The sequence below is a fragment of the Pinus tabuliformis genome, chromosome Q (genome assembly GCF_031772625.1).
Source record: "Pinus tabuliformis cultivar Carrire ecotype Pingquan chromosome Q, CPIR1, whole genome shotgun sequence".
Lineage (NCBI taxonomy): Eukaryota > Viridiplantae > Streptophyta > Pinopsida > Pinales > Pinaceae > Pinus > Pinus tabuliformis.
The window spans coordinates 210,088,337-210,104,717 of NC_142296.1; the positions used below are offsets into that span (position 1 = coordinate 210,088,337).

A 16,381-nucleotide genomic window follows, 5' to 3' on the forward strand; every position below is an offset into this window, starting at 1 on the left:
CGACCTTTGCAGAAATCAGGGCAACTGACTTATGTTTCCTGCTGTACCAAGAGACTACGCATGATCCCAAACTAAAATTACACCAAGAAGTGCTCTTCTCGTCAAATGTACTGCCTACCCAATCCGCATCGTATACTGCTCCAACTTCACTCCATCCTACTGAGTGTACTTTAGTCCATACTCAATTGTGCCTCAGAGATATCTCAAAACATGCTTTGCAGCTACCCAGTGTTGAAGTTTCTAAGTTTACTTAGTTAGAAACCCTCCATGCACTTTATCTGATTTATTCCTACCTACTTGTTATCTTCCTTAACAAGTTATTTACAATATAAATACTGAAAATAAACACTAGTGCATGTTCAACATATTACAGATCAGCGACTAAAAGAAACAAGAACAAACACACCACATGACACCATTCTTTTCGGACTAATGTCCCTGGAAAAACCCAATGTGGGAAAATCGATGCAGCTATCTAAGGGTTTTCTTATTAAGCAATACCAGAGTACAATCTGGGTGCCGAAACTGGCCTATCCAACAGAGAATTTCTTTAGCAGTAATACCTCTCGGTTTCTGACAAATCTACTGGCTGAAACCCCAGATAATCATTCCGACAGCTACTCAGCACCAATCTGGCCCAGAAACCCTAGCATCTGCCCAATCTAGACTGCGTCAGCCTCTCATAGCCCAGCGCTAGCTCTGTGTCAACCTATCTTGGCCTGCGTTAGCTCTCTGAGCCTCTACGTCAGCCACGCTGGCCGCTCTGGTGCTCTGCGCAACAATTAGCTGCCTCTGCGTGGCCCTGCGTGAGCACTGGCTGCTCCTGCGTCTCTCTCTCTGGCTACTCTGTTGCTATCCCGGCACTAGCTCTGCCTCTCTGTCTCTCTGTACTCAATGCCGCTCAATTGCTCTCCCGATCACTGATTCTATCTCTCTTAGCAAACCCTGCTCTAGAGAATAGAATGACTAATCACTTTGGTGTATTCTCCAAGTGACCCTCAAGCTTCCTCTTATACTTTTCCTATTGATATCTCAACAGCCGAGATTAAGTCCCTAATCAACGGCTAAGATTAGATCTGGCTTGATCCATGTCTTTTGGACCACTCTAACACGGATTCATATTAATACATATTAATATTTTATTTTCCCTAAGTTTAGACTTGGGGACTCTATTAAAATAATATTAATTATTTTAATATCTCATGATTTGTTTAGAATCTGCCCAAACCATTTTTGGGTATTAGAGATCTCATGTGCCCCAACCTCTCCACCAAATTTCGTGGCTAGAGCACATCCGATGCTACCCCAAATCAACACTCCCTCTTAGCAAGGACTGTGCTCTAGCAATACTCCTCACTGAGTATTACTCTGATCATCCGGCATCGGTACCTGTGTTGATGCTAGGCCTTCCTACCCAACATCCTCTGCACTGCTGCATCCTGTACTGCTGCCCATGGTTCTACCACTACCACTGTTGCATCTGTACGACAACTCCCTCTGCATCCGTGCTGCTGCTGGTCCTTTCTCCCAGCACTGCATCCGCACTGCACCTCCTCTCATCATGTTGCATCGTGCTGCCCACTACTGCACTGCAACTCAGTTACTGAGAAGTAAGTAACTGATCTCCCAATTGACCTCCCTGTTGGGCCAAAAACACCCACTGATGTTGAAGCTCCCTCTGCCATTGACTAGTGCTCCCTCTCTAACCTTTGCACTATTGCAACAACTCCCTGCATCTCACACCCTTACACACCTCTCTATGCCTCTCGCACTGTTGTAGCCTGCTAGCTCTGTGCTATCTCGGGACTCCTGCACTGTAGCTCTCTCTGCCACTCCATCTGCATCTGTCTCTACCCACTCAGCCAGTCCTGCTACTCCTCGTCGGGGCTCCCATCGCAAGGTCTAATCCAAGAGGTTGGGTACCTCAAGGATCCTACCCTCATCTCTTGTAGTCCTCCTGACTACACCTCGATGTCTCCCCACTTCCGCTCAAGTGGCATGTGTGCATTCATGGCAAAGTCATCGTCTGTCAAAACTTCCTTCTCTGCCCATGCTGGCACTGCCTTAGTCTCGAAAGACTCTCCCTTACTCTTCTTCCTTGGACACTAGGTCACATAATGACCCAACTCCCTGCAGTGGAAGCACTTGATCTTGGAGAGATCTTTCTTCTTTTGCTTTTGCTGCTTTCCCTCAGATGCTAGGGCCACATCCTCCTCCTCATGCTTGACCTTGATCCCTTTGTTGTTGTACCTGTCTTCGACTGTCGTCTAATCTCTTCCTGGCGAAGAGCTGCCCACGTCTCGTCCCAAGGTGGGAGAGTCCCTCTGCCCAGGATACTCTGGACAAATACTTCCCAATCTTCTGAGACAGCATTCAGGGCTGTCCACACCATAAGCTCCTCACCCGGTGTCGCTCCTATAGTAGTTAATTGGTCTCGGATCTCATTCAATCCTCCGAGGAAGGTGTCAATCGATTGACCCTTCTTCAAGTTAGAGAGAGATTTCGGCGAAAATCACATGGAATCTCATTTGTCGACGCGTTTCGAACCAACTAGTGTGGTTCATCGTCAGGACAAGTTGAAGAAACAGATCTAGCTCATCATGCTAAATAGTCTGAGCGGAGCCTCCAACAGCTAACATCTCCAACGACTAGTTTGACTTAAGGACAGGGGTCAAAATTATTATAATATTTTAATTCGTAAAAATAAATAAATTAAGGTAAATGGTACGAGACCTAATAATTAAAAACTATAAGTTAATTAATAATTAGTCAAAAAATGACCTTCAAAGGCCTAAAAATATAAATAATATTATTTAAAAGTATTAATAATTATAATTTAATTAATAATTAAAAGGAAAATTAGTTAATTAAATGACCTATATTCGGCATGAGACCTAAAAAATAAAAAAATTTATAAGTTAATTAATAATTTAAAAAGGAAAATGGTTAAATGAAGAAAATATAATCTTATTTAAAAGTATTATTAAAATTGTAAGTGAATAATAAAAGGTAATAAAGAGAATCAGGTTAATAAAAATTATAAGTTAGTTAATAATTTAAAAGGAAAATTATTAAATTAAATGACCTTGTAATAAAGGAAGGAGTAATATATAAATTGATTTTTATATAAAAGTATTATTAAAAATGTATGATAAATAATAAAATGTAATTAAGCTATAAAAAGGACCTTAAAAGGAAAATTAGTTAATCAAATGACCTTATAATAAAGGAAAAGTTAAATGTATAGAGTAATGTATAAATTAATTTTATTTAAAAATTGTGTGTTAATTAATAAAAGGTAATAAAGAAAATCAAAGGATGATATGATAGATTAGTTAAAAATATAAGCAGTAAAGAATTAGAAAGGAAAATTAGTTATATGGAGGCCCTTAAATAAAATAATCAATATAAAAATAATAGGAATTAAAATGGAAAAATAGGCATCAAGGACCTTGAAATATCAGACGAAATAGGGTGCTATACACACGATTAAAAACTAATAAATAAATAACCTCTGCTCCGTCCAGTCTGTCCTGGTCTCTTACCCTGTGTAGTGTTATGATGCTCCTCTACTTCCCTCCTGGAAATTCTCTGTTCGACTCCTCTCAGTCTCTACTTTCCGTCTGGAAGTTCTCTTCTGGACTCCCTCTAAGTCCTGATTTCCCTCTTGGAAATCCTTCTGCCACTTGTCGAGATGCCCCCTACTCTGATCAACTTATGCAGCTGCACTTTTGATCCGGGTTCCTCGGCTAGAAACCCTCAATAACAACTCCTTTGGCCCTGCTCTGTCAGGTACTGTTATGACTACAGTACCTCACCAGCTCCACTCTGCAATATTCCTGCAGCCTTTTAGACCCCAACAACTGCCTCTCTGTGAACTGCGTCAGCCCCTCTGGCCCTCTGCGTCAGCAACGCTGGCCTTTCTGGGGCTCTGCACAGCTCCCGGCTTCCTCTGCATGGCCCTGGCTGGCTCTGTGTCACACTCCTTGGCTTCTGCATTGCTAGAAACAGCTTCTCACCTCGGGACAATTGTTTTCTGCTGCTAATACTCCGCTCGGCTGATGTCTTTTAGTCCTCCTGTGATCTACAATCACGTCCTGATACCATGTAGAAGTTTCTAAGTTTACTTAGTTAGAAACCCTCCATGCACTTTATCTGATTTATTCCTACCTACTTGTTATCTTCCTTAACAAGTTATTTACAATGTAAATACTGAAAATAAACACTAGTGCATGCTCAACATATTACAGATCAACGACTAAAAGAAACAAGAACAAACACACCACATGACACCATTCTTTTTGGACTAATGTCCCTGGAAAAACCCAATGTGGGAAAACCAGTGCAACTATCTAAGGGTTTTCTTATTAAGCAATATCAAAGTACAATCTGGGTGTCGAAACTAGCCTACACAACAGACAATTTCCTTAGTAGTAATAACTCTCGGTTTCTGACAAATCTACTGGCTGAAACCCCAGATAATCCTTTCGGTAGCTACTCAGCACCAATCTATCCCAAAAAACCCAGCGTCTGCCCAATCTAGATTGTGTCAGCCTCTCCTAGCCCAGCGTTGGCTCTGCGTCAACCTATCTTGGCCTCTGTCAGCTCTCTGAGCCTCTGCGTCAGCTACGCTGGCCCCTCTAGTGCTCTACACAGCACTTAGTTGCCTCTGCGTGGCCTTGCATGAGCACTAGCTGCTCTTGCGTCTCTCTCTCTGGCTACTCTGCTGCGATCCCGGCACTATCTCTGCCTCTCTGTCTCTGTGTACTCAATGCCCCTCAGCTGCTCTACCGATCACTGATTCTATCTTTCTTAGCAAACCCTGATCTAGAGAATAGAATCACTGATCACTCTGGTGTATTCTCCAAGTGACCCTCAAGCCTCCTCTTATACTTTTCCTGGGTCGAGATTAAGTCCCTAATCAACAACTAAGATTAGATTTGGCTTGATCCATGTCTTTTGGACCACTCTAACACATATTCATATTAATACACATTAATATTGGCACTCATCTGAATGATTGAATCCAATTTATGATTATATGGGCCGAATTACTAAATAGTTAGATTTGCATTGCATTGTTTGAATTATTTATTAAAGGTTGTCCACTGTGGAATTATATTGTTGCCTATGTTGATCGAAGAATAGCATTAGTTTGAAAAACATATTTTCCCTAGAACAAATCTCTGTCTTTTTTCCTCTAAACAAAAAGCTATCTAAGAAACCCTAGGCAAAAAATTATCTCAACATTTTATTGTGGTACAGAGCTCACAAGTCCTGCGAGTTGTGAATGCATCAACTTTGAATGCTTCCAGAGCATACAAGCAACGTCACTATAAGAAAAAAGAGGAAAAACCATCAGCCAACAATGGGAGATCACACGAGGCAAGGGGATCAGGATCCTAGTATCCTACTAAATGCAATACACCACCAACAACAGCAAACGACCAACGTGCTACTGGAGGGGTAAAAACAGATGGCTCAAGCCATTGTCCTAGGCATCAATAATCTTGGTAATAATGGGTTGAACACAAGTAAGAGGGTTGGTTTTGAAGGAAACAATAGCCATAACCCTATTTTCTCCAATGTTGTGCCTCAAACACACAACCAGGCAAACAATGGAAGGAACCTCGAACGCTTACTCCCTCAATTTTTAAACCAATAATAGACAATGACCCAAGAAGAAGCAAAGCAAAATAGGTTCTTTCATGAATACTTTCGAGAGTACGCATCACTAGAATAGAACACTCAAGTAGCCCTAACCATCCAGGAGTATAGCAACATCAAATATTAGAATAGACCCAGGGATTAACGGAATCCATATTTGGCTCAAAAGGTAGGGAAGCTACCCATCCCCTCTTTTGATGGGGCATCAAAATGCTCAGCTAGGGCTTGGGTGCAAAAGTTGGACACCTAATTCCGACTTAATACCATGCAAGTAACAAATACTATTCAATTTGCCACGCTACCCCTAGAAGGAGAAGCACATGAATGGTGGTGTCATGGATTGGTTACAATTGGGCATGCAAACATCACTTCTCCTATAGACTTTACGCAAAGGCTGATAGATAGATTTGATCGAAAGAATCTGGATATACACTTCAGAGAATTGGCACAACTCAAACAAATTGGATTGCACGAAGAGTTTATTGTAGAATTGGAGCGAATCGTAGTCATGGTGACAGACATATCTAAAGAACGATTAGTGATGCTTTTCATGGAGGCATTAGCTAAACACCTATAAGGCTGGGTCAAGGCATTCGATCCCACAACCCTTTAGGATGCCATCTAGAAGAAGTGAGATATGGAGGTGCAACATCAAAAGTGAAGGCTCCACCCATGCCACCAGTCATTCCAAAGGACAAGAGTAAGAAGATATCTCTGGACAATGAGACCAAGAAAGATCGACTAGATAAAGAGACTTGAAACAAGCTCAGGAGAAAGAAGCTTTGTTTCACTTGCAAAGAGCCATGGGAACCAGGTCACCGATGTTTGGGAAAAGGGAAGATTCACTACATTGAAGTACTACCCAATAGTCACAATGAGAGTGATACAATGTAGCCGCCAAGCAAGGAGCTTAACATCTATGAAGGAGCACCACCCCTAAAAGCATTGAGGAAACGACTTTCCAAAATTGAAGGAGATATTATCGACACTCTCAGGAGTACCTAAATATCACACTTCAATATCAAGGGCATTGTACAAGGATAACATGTCGTAGTATTGATAGATGGCGGAAAAACATACAACTTTATTGATGCAACCGTAGTGGTAAGGAGAGGCATCCCTGTCCAGGAATTTGAATGCCTCGAAGTGAGGGTAGCTGATGGATATCATATGGCATGTACCCAAGTAGTCACTTAGTTGAGCATCACTCTTGGTAAGTATACGCTTACTGATGATTTTTATGTAATAAAATTTGCAGATACTAACATAGTGTTGGGAGTTCAATGGTTGTACTTGTTGGGACGAATTGTGATGAAAAACCAAACGATGGAAATGGTATTCTGAGACCCAAAGGGAAACAAGGTATTTCTGAAAGGCATGACCAATCGTAGTCCCCACACTGTCACAGTTCAGCAAATGGAGGTTATACCCAAACAAGGAGAAGTCACCTGCATGTCAGCTGGAGAACTGCATGCCACAACATACAATCCAGTGAGGTCAGAACTACACATAACAAACCAGCGGGAAGTTTTCATCCTTAGCCCAAGAACTATACACCAACATGTATAGATCAGGTTGTTGATGCTAACAAGGGCCAAGAAGGAGAGCAAGTTGTGATAGATTGTTCCAAAGGGTTCAAGAAAAGGGGCACAGGTCGCGTTGATTATACGAGGGACATCAAGGAGTGTAAAAAGGGGTACGCAACAGCACAATTGCTTCTTGAAAGGATCCAAATCATGGCAGTGAGATGGTTTATAACCCACCTACAAGTCAAATAGACATTATGAAGGTTGCCACAACATTTTTGTCAAAAGCAAAGGGTTGCAAGATTTCAAGAGGAATTGTTGCCACTAAATTTATACTATTTGATGGGTTGTTTTTCCTATGGATGCTTGGGAGCGAGAGCGGGGAGCGACGTTTTCAAAAGCTCTACGGTCGAGTAATTTTCGGAGCGAATTTTATATAATATATATTTTGATGCATATATGTCAACAAAAGCATGTAGAATGATGAATTAGTGATAAAAAACATAAAAACATGGATTAAACCATATAACATCATTCATCTAGTAGTTATAATCTTCATCAACCATAGGTCCACAAATTACAGGTTCTCATTTATATATCATGTAAGGGTGCACAAAACCATATAGCATCGAGTGCAATCCATCCCTGAACCAAAAATACATCAACAAATAGGCTCTACATGGCCTCTAGCATCCAAAAAAATCATGCTACAACAAATACCTACATATCATCAAAACCATTGCCTATCTTGGGATCTTTGTCATTAATATCACCCTCTAAGCACTAACATAAGATAGAAAAAAACATAGCATGTCAAGTCAAGATTTTGTTTAAGTGATGGGTACATTTTTAGTAGGACCGTGATAGAGAAGTTTGACAACCAATGTCACTAACATCAAGATACTTAGAGGGTTTGGTGCTCTTGATTAAATACCAGTTCCATACCCTAGTACATGACTAAATCCAATGGAAATATTACAATCCTCCAAACCTTGAAACCCTGAAAAACTGATAAGTTTGCTGGATTTTATGTGAGATCTAAAATTCTATTTTCTCCATATAAAATCCAATGAGATCAGAACCACTCTCAAACATCCTGAGTCATTTCATGGTAATATTAAAAATTTACGTAAAAGGATGAAAATGAAAGATAAAGTAGAATGCCACTTTTACATTAAGAATTTACCGTTACCATGAATTGCATATCAATACTAGCGCTACAGGCTTGAATATTAGGCCACCCCACTCAAAAATTCTTGTGTCTTGGAAAAAATAGTGTTTTGAACGTTTTTGCGGAATTTTTTTGCGAAGAAAAGTGGGGAGCGAAAAAAAAAATTGTGGGAGTGAGCTTCCGAAATTTGCTCTCATAGGGAGCGAATTTCGAGAGGGCGCTCCCGCTCACAGTGCACTTCAAGTGTAGATTCTGGGGGGGCTCCCCCACAGCCCTGGTTTTTCCACACAAGGCTGAATATTTTCAATAACCAACCACGCATAAAAGGGAGTAACCAAGAAGATGGGAATAAGTCACCTTCAAAGGAGCCAACAGTACATTATGGACAACCCATGAAAGGAATTGTAACAAGTTCACTATTTAAGAGAGGATCCACCACAAACGAACCATTCCTAGAGATTTACAACTGCATCTTTTGCGCAAATTTCACTAATGATGAAATGAGTGGGAGCAACAACTTAATCATCTGGAAAGGAAGAGAGTTACAATGGTTGAAGAAGGGTTTCTAAAAAGACAAAGCTTGTTGCAACCAGATCTATCATTGCTTGGGGACAAGAAATGTCAGGAAGGGGGGTTGTAATGTTCCCGAGGGATTAATTAACCCAAGGGACAAAATAGCTTATCGATCCTCGTCGGCCATAGTCCTCGATAAATGAGAAAAAACCCCAAAACACCCAATGTTGGGCAAGTTTTGGGGGTGCTTGGGTAAAAATCCCAAAAGTTGGGACTTGGGGGCGAACTCAATTAATTTACGAGAAGACCCCTCATTTGAGACATGTCTTGGATTGGGTTATTTCTGCTCTGTTTTGGTTGAGCCTGGGGCTCTGAGGTTTTAAGATGTCATCTTCTCTTCTGAACTAGTTTCGGTGGAGGTGATCCCACCCTACCTAGTCACTCTTCCTTGTTCTGGCACAGGAATCATTTGTCTAAGGAAGCAACGAAGTTATTCTCCCTTTTTCTCTTTGTTTCGTTGTTCTAGCCATAGGAAAATCGAGCATCTAAAAGAACAATGAGACTCTGTGGAAACCCTAGGAAGATCAACCTAATTTGTGGCCCTGCAAGTTTGTCTAAAAGCAACAAGGACATATCCCTAAATTTCTGAAGCGAGACACAATCATTTTGGAGATTGGGTTTCATATGACTAAGGGCAGAGACAAGATTTTGACACTAATTAAGACGGAACAAAGGGAGAATTTGGAAATGAGCGAATTTGTTTGAGGTTGGGATTCATGTGAATTTTCATCCTTGAGGCTGCCTTGGTACTTGGGGCTAGTGGGCCAAAATTTCTAAGAAATTGGAAATGTCTGTGGCCATAAAATATCACATGCATTGAGGCAGAACATAATGTTTGTTGACCGAATACATGTGAAATTGACTGGAAAGAGGTCGTGATATTTCTCTTAGGCAGATCAAGGCTAAATAAAAGGTTAAGCGAGTTAAGCGAGTAGATCGAGCAAGTCTTATTGAATTCTGTAGTGGGGCATAATCTTCCGAGGTAAGCTTTGCTACTTGGTTTTGGACATAACCAACGAAGTTCATTAGTGAGACCCTTCAAGTCAGATTGAATTTTAGTGTTGTATGTCTTATGGAGTAGTTTTGAACAGAGGCATAGTTAATCTATATGATGCATATTGAGGGTTTCATTCTGATGTGGCTCTAGTCAAAATCACATTTAATAGAGTAGTGCAACTGGGTCAGTTAATAGGGTTCAGTGTTAGTGGAACTCTGTCTTAAATTTGTTTGAATTACAATGGGACTGGTTGCACTGAACTGAATGATTGAATCCAGTTTATGATCGTATGGGCTGAATTACTTAATGGTTAGATTTGCATTGTATTGTTTGAATTATTTATTAAAGGTTGTGCATTGTTGCCAATATTGATAGAAGAATAGCATCAGTTTGAAAAATATATTTTCCCTAGAACAAATCTCTGTCTTTTTCCCTCTAAACAGAAAGGGATCTAAGAAACCCTAGGCAGAAAATTACCTCGACATTTTACAAAATCATAGATAGTGTGCTAGAGAGAATAAGGGAAATTATCAAAGAAAGTGAAAGTGACCCCTTTGAAGTATTTTACAATGAAGTGACGAGCATAGTTACCAAAAGGCGGAACAAAATGACCACGCCATTAAACCTTTTGGCCTATGCACTATACCCCAAATACTACAATTCCAAAGTATTGTGTTTACCTCGTAAAACAACACCCAATAAGGATTCTGAAGTGGTATAGGGATATAAGACAACTTTGAGGAAATATACAAGGACGTAGGAATTGCAAAGGAAGTGCGCAAGGAATTTGGAGAATTTGTGTAATCCACTAGTATCTTTTTATATCCTCTAGCCATGGATGATCGAGGGCATATGGATCCTATTACTTGGTGGGGCTTCCATAGCAGGGACAACATTCATCTGTCAACTCTAGCCACGAGGTTGTTATCGCAGGTTGCCAGTCCTTGATCAACTGAGAGGAATTGGAGTACATATGGTTTCTTCCATTCAATGAAGTTAAACAAATTGGGAGCAATAAAGGCCAATGATCTTGCACATGTTCATTCCAACCTTCGTCTTCTATCACATTCTACTCCAGAGTATAAGAAAGGTATACGTAGAATGTGGGATGTGGAACCTGAGATATTTGACTTACACATGACATTGAATGCCATGAATTAGCTCAACCTACTTAAGGATGCTACAAAACCAATGCCTACTTTTGCTGCAACTTTTGACATTCCTCGCTGTTAAAATTGGCAACTAGGGCCAAACTCCATATGGGTCATCTTATTAATGGAAGCTGATATTTTTCTTGGATCCCTTTCATCGAGAGGTGTAGGATTGATCTAAAGATCATCCGATTCCGATAAGTATTCATGGAGATATTAATTTATTTGTGTTATGGACAATTCATCAAGGTCGGCCAGCAACCAAATAACCCCCTCTTGTGCTCTACGTTTTAGTATAAATAGAAGAGGACTTTAAGTCATTTGACACTCACTCACTCTTGTGATCTCTCTTCATCCTGTTTTGGGTTTGATGAAGATGAGATCTAGAGGGAGTGCCCTAGGATATACGCTGCCCTAAGATAACATGCCCTAGATCTAAATGCAGTCATGGGAGAATAGGCTTTACGTTGCTCTAATGGAGAAGTCTAATGCAGCCATGGAAGAAGCCCTTCTGTTATCATGAAGAAACACCTACGCTGGCATGGAAATAAAGTCTACGCTGCCCTAATGAAGATCAAGCTTCAGCCATGGAGAAACTTATACACTGCCCTAAATTACAGTCACAGAGAAGCCCTAGACGCAGTGAAGGAAGAAGCCTAATTGAGACCTATACGCTTTCCTAAAAGGGTTCTAACCACTGTACAGAAGAGCCCTAATCCGCTGATCAAAGGAGTCTCCTTATACGCAGTCAATGAAGTTATCTAGCCACAAGTAAAGGAGATGCCTAGCCACAGTTTGATAAGAGATCTATCAGCTGTCTAAGGGAACATCTATACGCTACAAAAGAAGTCCTTAAGAACCCTAGCCACAGTCCTAGGAGGATACATCAAGCCGCAGTTCATGCCCTAGCCACAGTTGGGATGTGCCCTATCCACTGTTTGGAGGAAGGCTCTAATCCGCAGTTGAGGAAGCCTGATCCGCAGCTAAGAAGAGCTCAAATCTGCTGTCCAAGGAGGAGCCCTAATCTGCTGTCAAGCCGCTGTAAAGTGCAGCCATAATCCGCAGCATATGTAGGACAAATGTAGCTGTTTGTGCAGCCCTTAATCTCAGCTAGTTAATGAAGCCCTAGCCGCAGCAAGAGGAGCCCTCATCATAGCGTATAGAAGTCTAGATGGACAGCATTGATATCTTTGTATGTTGTTGGTAACAGCAAGATAAATAAGGCAGTCTTAAGTAACTATAGCCTAGCCGCTCTGCTAGGCTGCAAGCCATAAAAAACAGCTAAGGCTGATACGCAGCAAAGTGGATGTTGTATGTTAAAAGCATCATAAGTATTGCAGCAGCATGATGTGAGTAGTATAGCAACAAGGTATTGCAGCATGATGATGATGATATATTGCAGTATGCCTTGAGTGTATGATTGGGTGTAACACAGTGACAGGTCCAACTGATGATGAAGTGCAGCATAGCAGTCATTGAGTGCAGATCTGTGATGGTGCAGCATTGAGTGCAGAACAGCAATGAGTACAACATTGGGTGCAGATCCATGATAAGAGCAGCTCAATGATTGGAGCAGCACAGTGACAGGAGTAGCAACATGAAGTGCATAGCATGGCCTTTAAGGTCCAGCACTGTGATGATAAGTGCAGCATGGTGCAGCAAGTGGACGAGATGCAGCACTATGATAGGTGGAGGAGTCACCTTGGAGAATCAGTTGAAGCAGTATGTCTTCAACTGATCTCATGTAGATATAGAAAGTCAATGTGTTGACTTCTGTTGTAAATGTACTATCTCTCTCTCTCTCTCTCCTGAACTATTGAAAAACATAAAAGAAGAATTGATCAAGGGTTTCCCCACATTGGGGTTTGTCCCTGGCTGGCGCCACATCTTGTGTCCTCTTGTCTTGGCTTGTCTTCTGCGATTTATGTTTATGTTCTATCTGCGGTTTACTTTAATGCTGATGTGATTGCTAATCTGGAAAAGATATTGAGCTAACTGTGAGAATAGAAATAAATTGCTCTTTGCATAGAACATACCTAAAATTAACACTAGCCCACCATCATCTATTCATGATGGAGAGTTGCAATATGTAGATGATGAGGATGTAGACCCATTTGAGGATTTGTCGTTAAACCCACTCTACTTTATCATACTAGTAGAGTGGCCATTGATAAGAGAAACGCTTATTTTGTATGAGGCACGATGCACCATTTCAGTGTTTGGATTTATAAATTATCTAATGAATTCAGTGCTAATGTTGTGATTCATGAATGGTTTTGTTTTTGAACTTTGAATATGTTTTTTTAATTTATTACATATTTTTGTACTATGACATATCCTTGCCGTATCCATATCCTGACTTTCCAAAAATTTGGCAGATCCGTTTCTGTGTCCTGATCCATTTCCATATCCCGGTAACATAGGCATTTACCAAAAATTAGAATTATTCCAGCTACTAATATAACTCTTTAGGGGCTGAAATACAACTGTAAAATTGAAAATCGTTAGCTTTAAAAAACATAACATACTATTGTCATATTTAATAAGTAATCTTTTATAATGTCTAAAACCATAAGAACTTGATATTGAATGTAGGTTTGTATAGGGGCTGAAATACAACCCTAAAATTGAAAATCACTAACTTTAACAAAACATACTATTGTCATATTTAATGAGTAGTCTTTTATAATGTCTAAAACCATAAGAACCTGATATTGAATGTAGGTTTGTATGCCTATTTATTTTCACAAGAATTATTCAGGTGAATCCCCAAACAAATCCTGGAGTTTTGAAAATCCATTGCATCTCCAGCCAAATCATTGCCACATTCATTTTTCTGGTAACTTCCTTCCAGGCAATTAGCTGTGCAAAGATTACACTGCACAAAAATCTATTGTTTCACTGTAGATTCATTGAATTATACCTTGCCCCAAGCATTTCTTCTGTAATGATTTGCATGCTGCTGTACTATTCGACGATGAATTTGTACCCATTCATCCCCCAGTAAATCTTTTGCTTCTGACCTGTAAAGTAGGGAATCAGAATTTAACATTGCTTTTACACTGTTTCATATAAAAAATGAATAACATGCTATGGAATCTGATCACAAGCACTACACAGCCAATGAGTGCAATAACACTATGCCAAGTTTGTACACTTTTTCACAGCTCTGATAAGTATTCACCTGCGTACAGATCTAACCATGTAGTGAATGTTGTTCATAATAAAGAGATGTGTCAGTGCAGGATCTTTATACTGCTTCGATTTCCCATCCAGATTGGTTTGAAGTGCAGACATTATTCGCTTTGTTGCAACCGCCAACTGAGAATTTGAAGAACCTCCATTCCCATTTTCTTGAAAAAGTTGCTTCAATGTTGATTGGTAACTGCAATGTTCAGAATTTCCGGGAAATGAACAATGTGATATTTAGCAAAAGTATATAATGGTTAACTCTAGAACAAACATGCACATGATTCCATCCATGAAAAAACATCAGATAAATTGAGTGTAAAACATACAACAGAATTTATTACTTTGTAAATAGACTCTTCAGATTAAAAATCTCTTAATAGCTGGGACTTTCAGTAATGCTGTCTGACAAGTCCAACTGCCTATCGGGTTTCTGTTCCTTCCTTGGCAAAATCAAACTCATGGAATTTACTTCACTTCTTCACTGTTAACATTATACAATACTATTTCCTATAAATTAAAAAATCACCACCTCACTCAAAGGTGCTCAAACATCACTGACCAACCTCTGCGTAGGTCATATTTTTCAAAAAATCACCTAAACGTAAATAGCCAAATCATCCTTCTTACCTGAATCCCTGAGATATCCAAAATAAATTTGCCAATAAAGGATTATGATTATGTGATCCATATATGACAGAATCTGCTGTACAGTGTTCTCTTTGTTAATAAGATCTTCAATACCCATATTGAGATGGAAAAGCAAAATGTTGTGGGAGAAGTTGTGAGTATGAAAGAAGGAAATGTGGCATTTAGTGTACCCGTGTTTGATTTCTCTTCCTGAACATTAATTCTGGCCATGCCTTTCTTTGTTCTTTATAATATCCTTGTTGAGCATTGCCATATTCAAGCATAGCTACCAGGTACAAGAGATAGAGGACATATATCAACTCAAACAGATTGCAGCAACATATGCCTACATTTTCAGATGACAAAAGAACTAAGAAAAAGCATACATAAATGAACTGAAAATGTTCAAAAACACTAAAACATATGATACAACATAGGTGGTAGCTTGCCATATGTTAATTTTGCAGCCATTAATTGAACCCAGAGGAAATCAACCAGGCTAATTACCCATTATAGATTGATATGAGACCTCCAGTTGATATGTTTGATCAGAGATTTGGTCAATAACCCCAGATGGCAGGAGAAATTTCTTTGAAGCCAATCCTTGGGCATGTATAGGGGTTTATGTAAACATAAAATTTCCTCAATATATAATGGTATTACTATGGTGGGGAGCTTAGCAACATAGTGTTGAATATCTATATTTGCCCAATACACACTTTGCATGTCAACCTAGAAGCATCTTAATTGAGACTGTCCCCTCAGGAAATCTAAACCTCCTCCATAACAGCCCCACACTGCGATCCTTGTGCAACAGAATACCTCGTAGCCTTCTGGGGAACGTCAGGGAAAGCAGCCCCCTCTGTCTTCTGTCACTTCTGTTCCAGTGGCTCAAATGCATGAAGGCCCTCTTCACAAATGAGAAAATTCTCAAGATAGCTCCAGATTCTGTTCAGGTTTGGATACTGATGTTGGTTGGCAAAGTAAATGTAATGAGAAAAAGGATTACAAATTGTGATACCCTTGCCTAATTTTTTTTTTAAAAGAGGGATGCTACAAGGATGCTGCTAAGAAACCTCCTGCCCACATTAATGTTCCGCTTGGTAATTTTGTCTTGGATAACAGATCTGGCAGCCTAATGAAGAAGATCATTCTGGAATGAAGCTGTCCTTGTTGCAACAAACAAAGTTCGTACACTCAAAGGAATACTCAGAAGATCTGATATATAAAAATATCTATTATAGGACAGTAATATATTTATATAAGAATTGTATAGTAGATATGAGATGATATTGTTACAAATGAGGGGTCCCGCTTACATACCTAGGCAGGTACCCTTTCATAAGTGGTCATCTCTTTAGAAACATGCCTCTTCAATACTAATTACTAGTTAATTAATCATTAATCATTATTATTACTATTTACATTATTTGTACTATTTTTATATATATTTTATTCATAACATTGCCTTCCTCTT

The 16,381-nt window shown here is 39.8% G+C and overlaps 1 protein-coding gene across 1 annotated transcript in view; it reads right to left on the minus strand.

Moving 5' to 3' along the window:
- Positions 1 to 16,381, minus strand: part of LOC149218955 (exocyst complex component EXO70A1-like) — a 175,069-nt gene that overhangs the window by 18,894 nt on the left and 139,794 nt on the right. The window contains exons 8-9 of the mRNA XM_089384183.1: positions 14,270 to 14,470; positions 14,009 to 14,108 (exon numbers count right to left, since the gene is read on the minus strand). Of these exons, the coding sequence (XP_089240309.1) occupies positions 14,009 to 14,108; positions 14,270 to 14,470 (301 nt within the window). The remainder of the gene's footprint in view (positions 1 to 14,008; positions 14,109 to 14,269; positions 14,471 to 16,381) is intronic.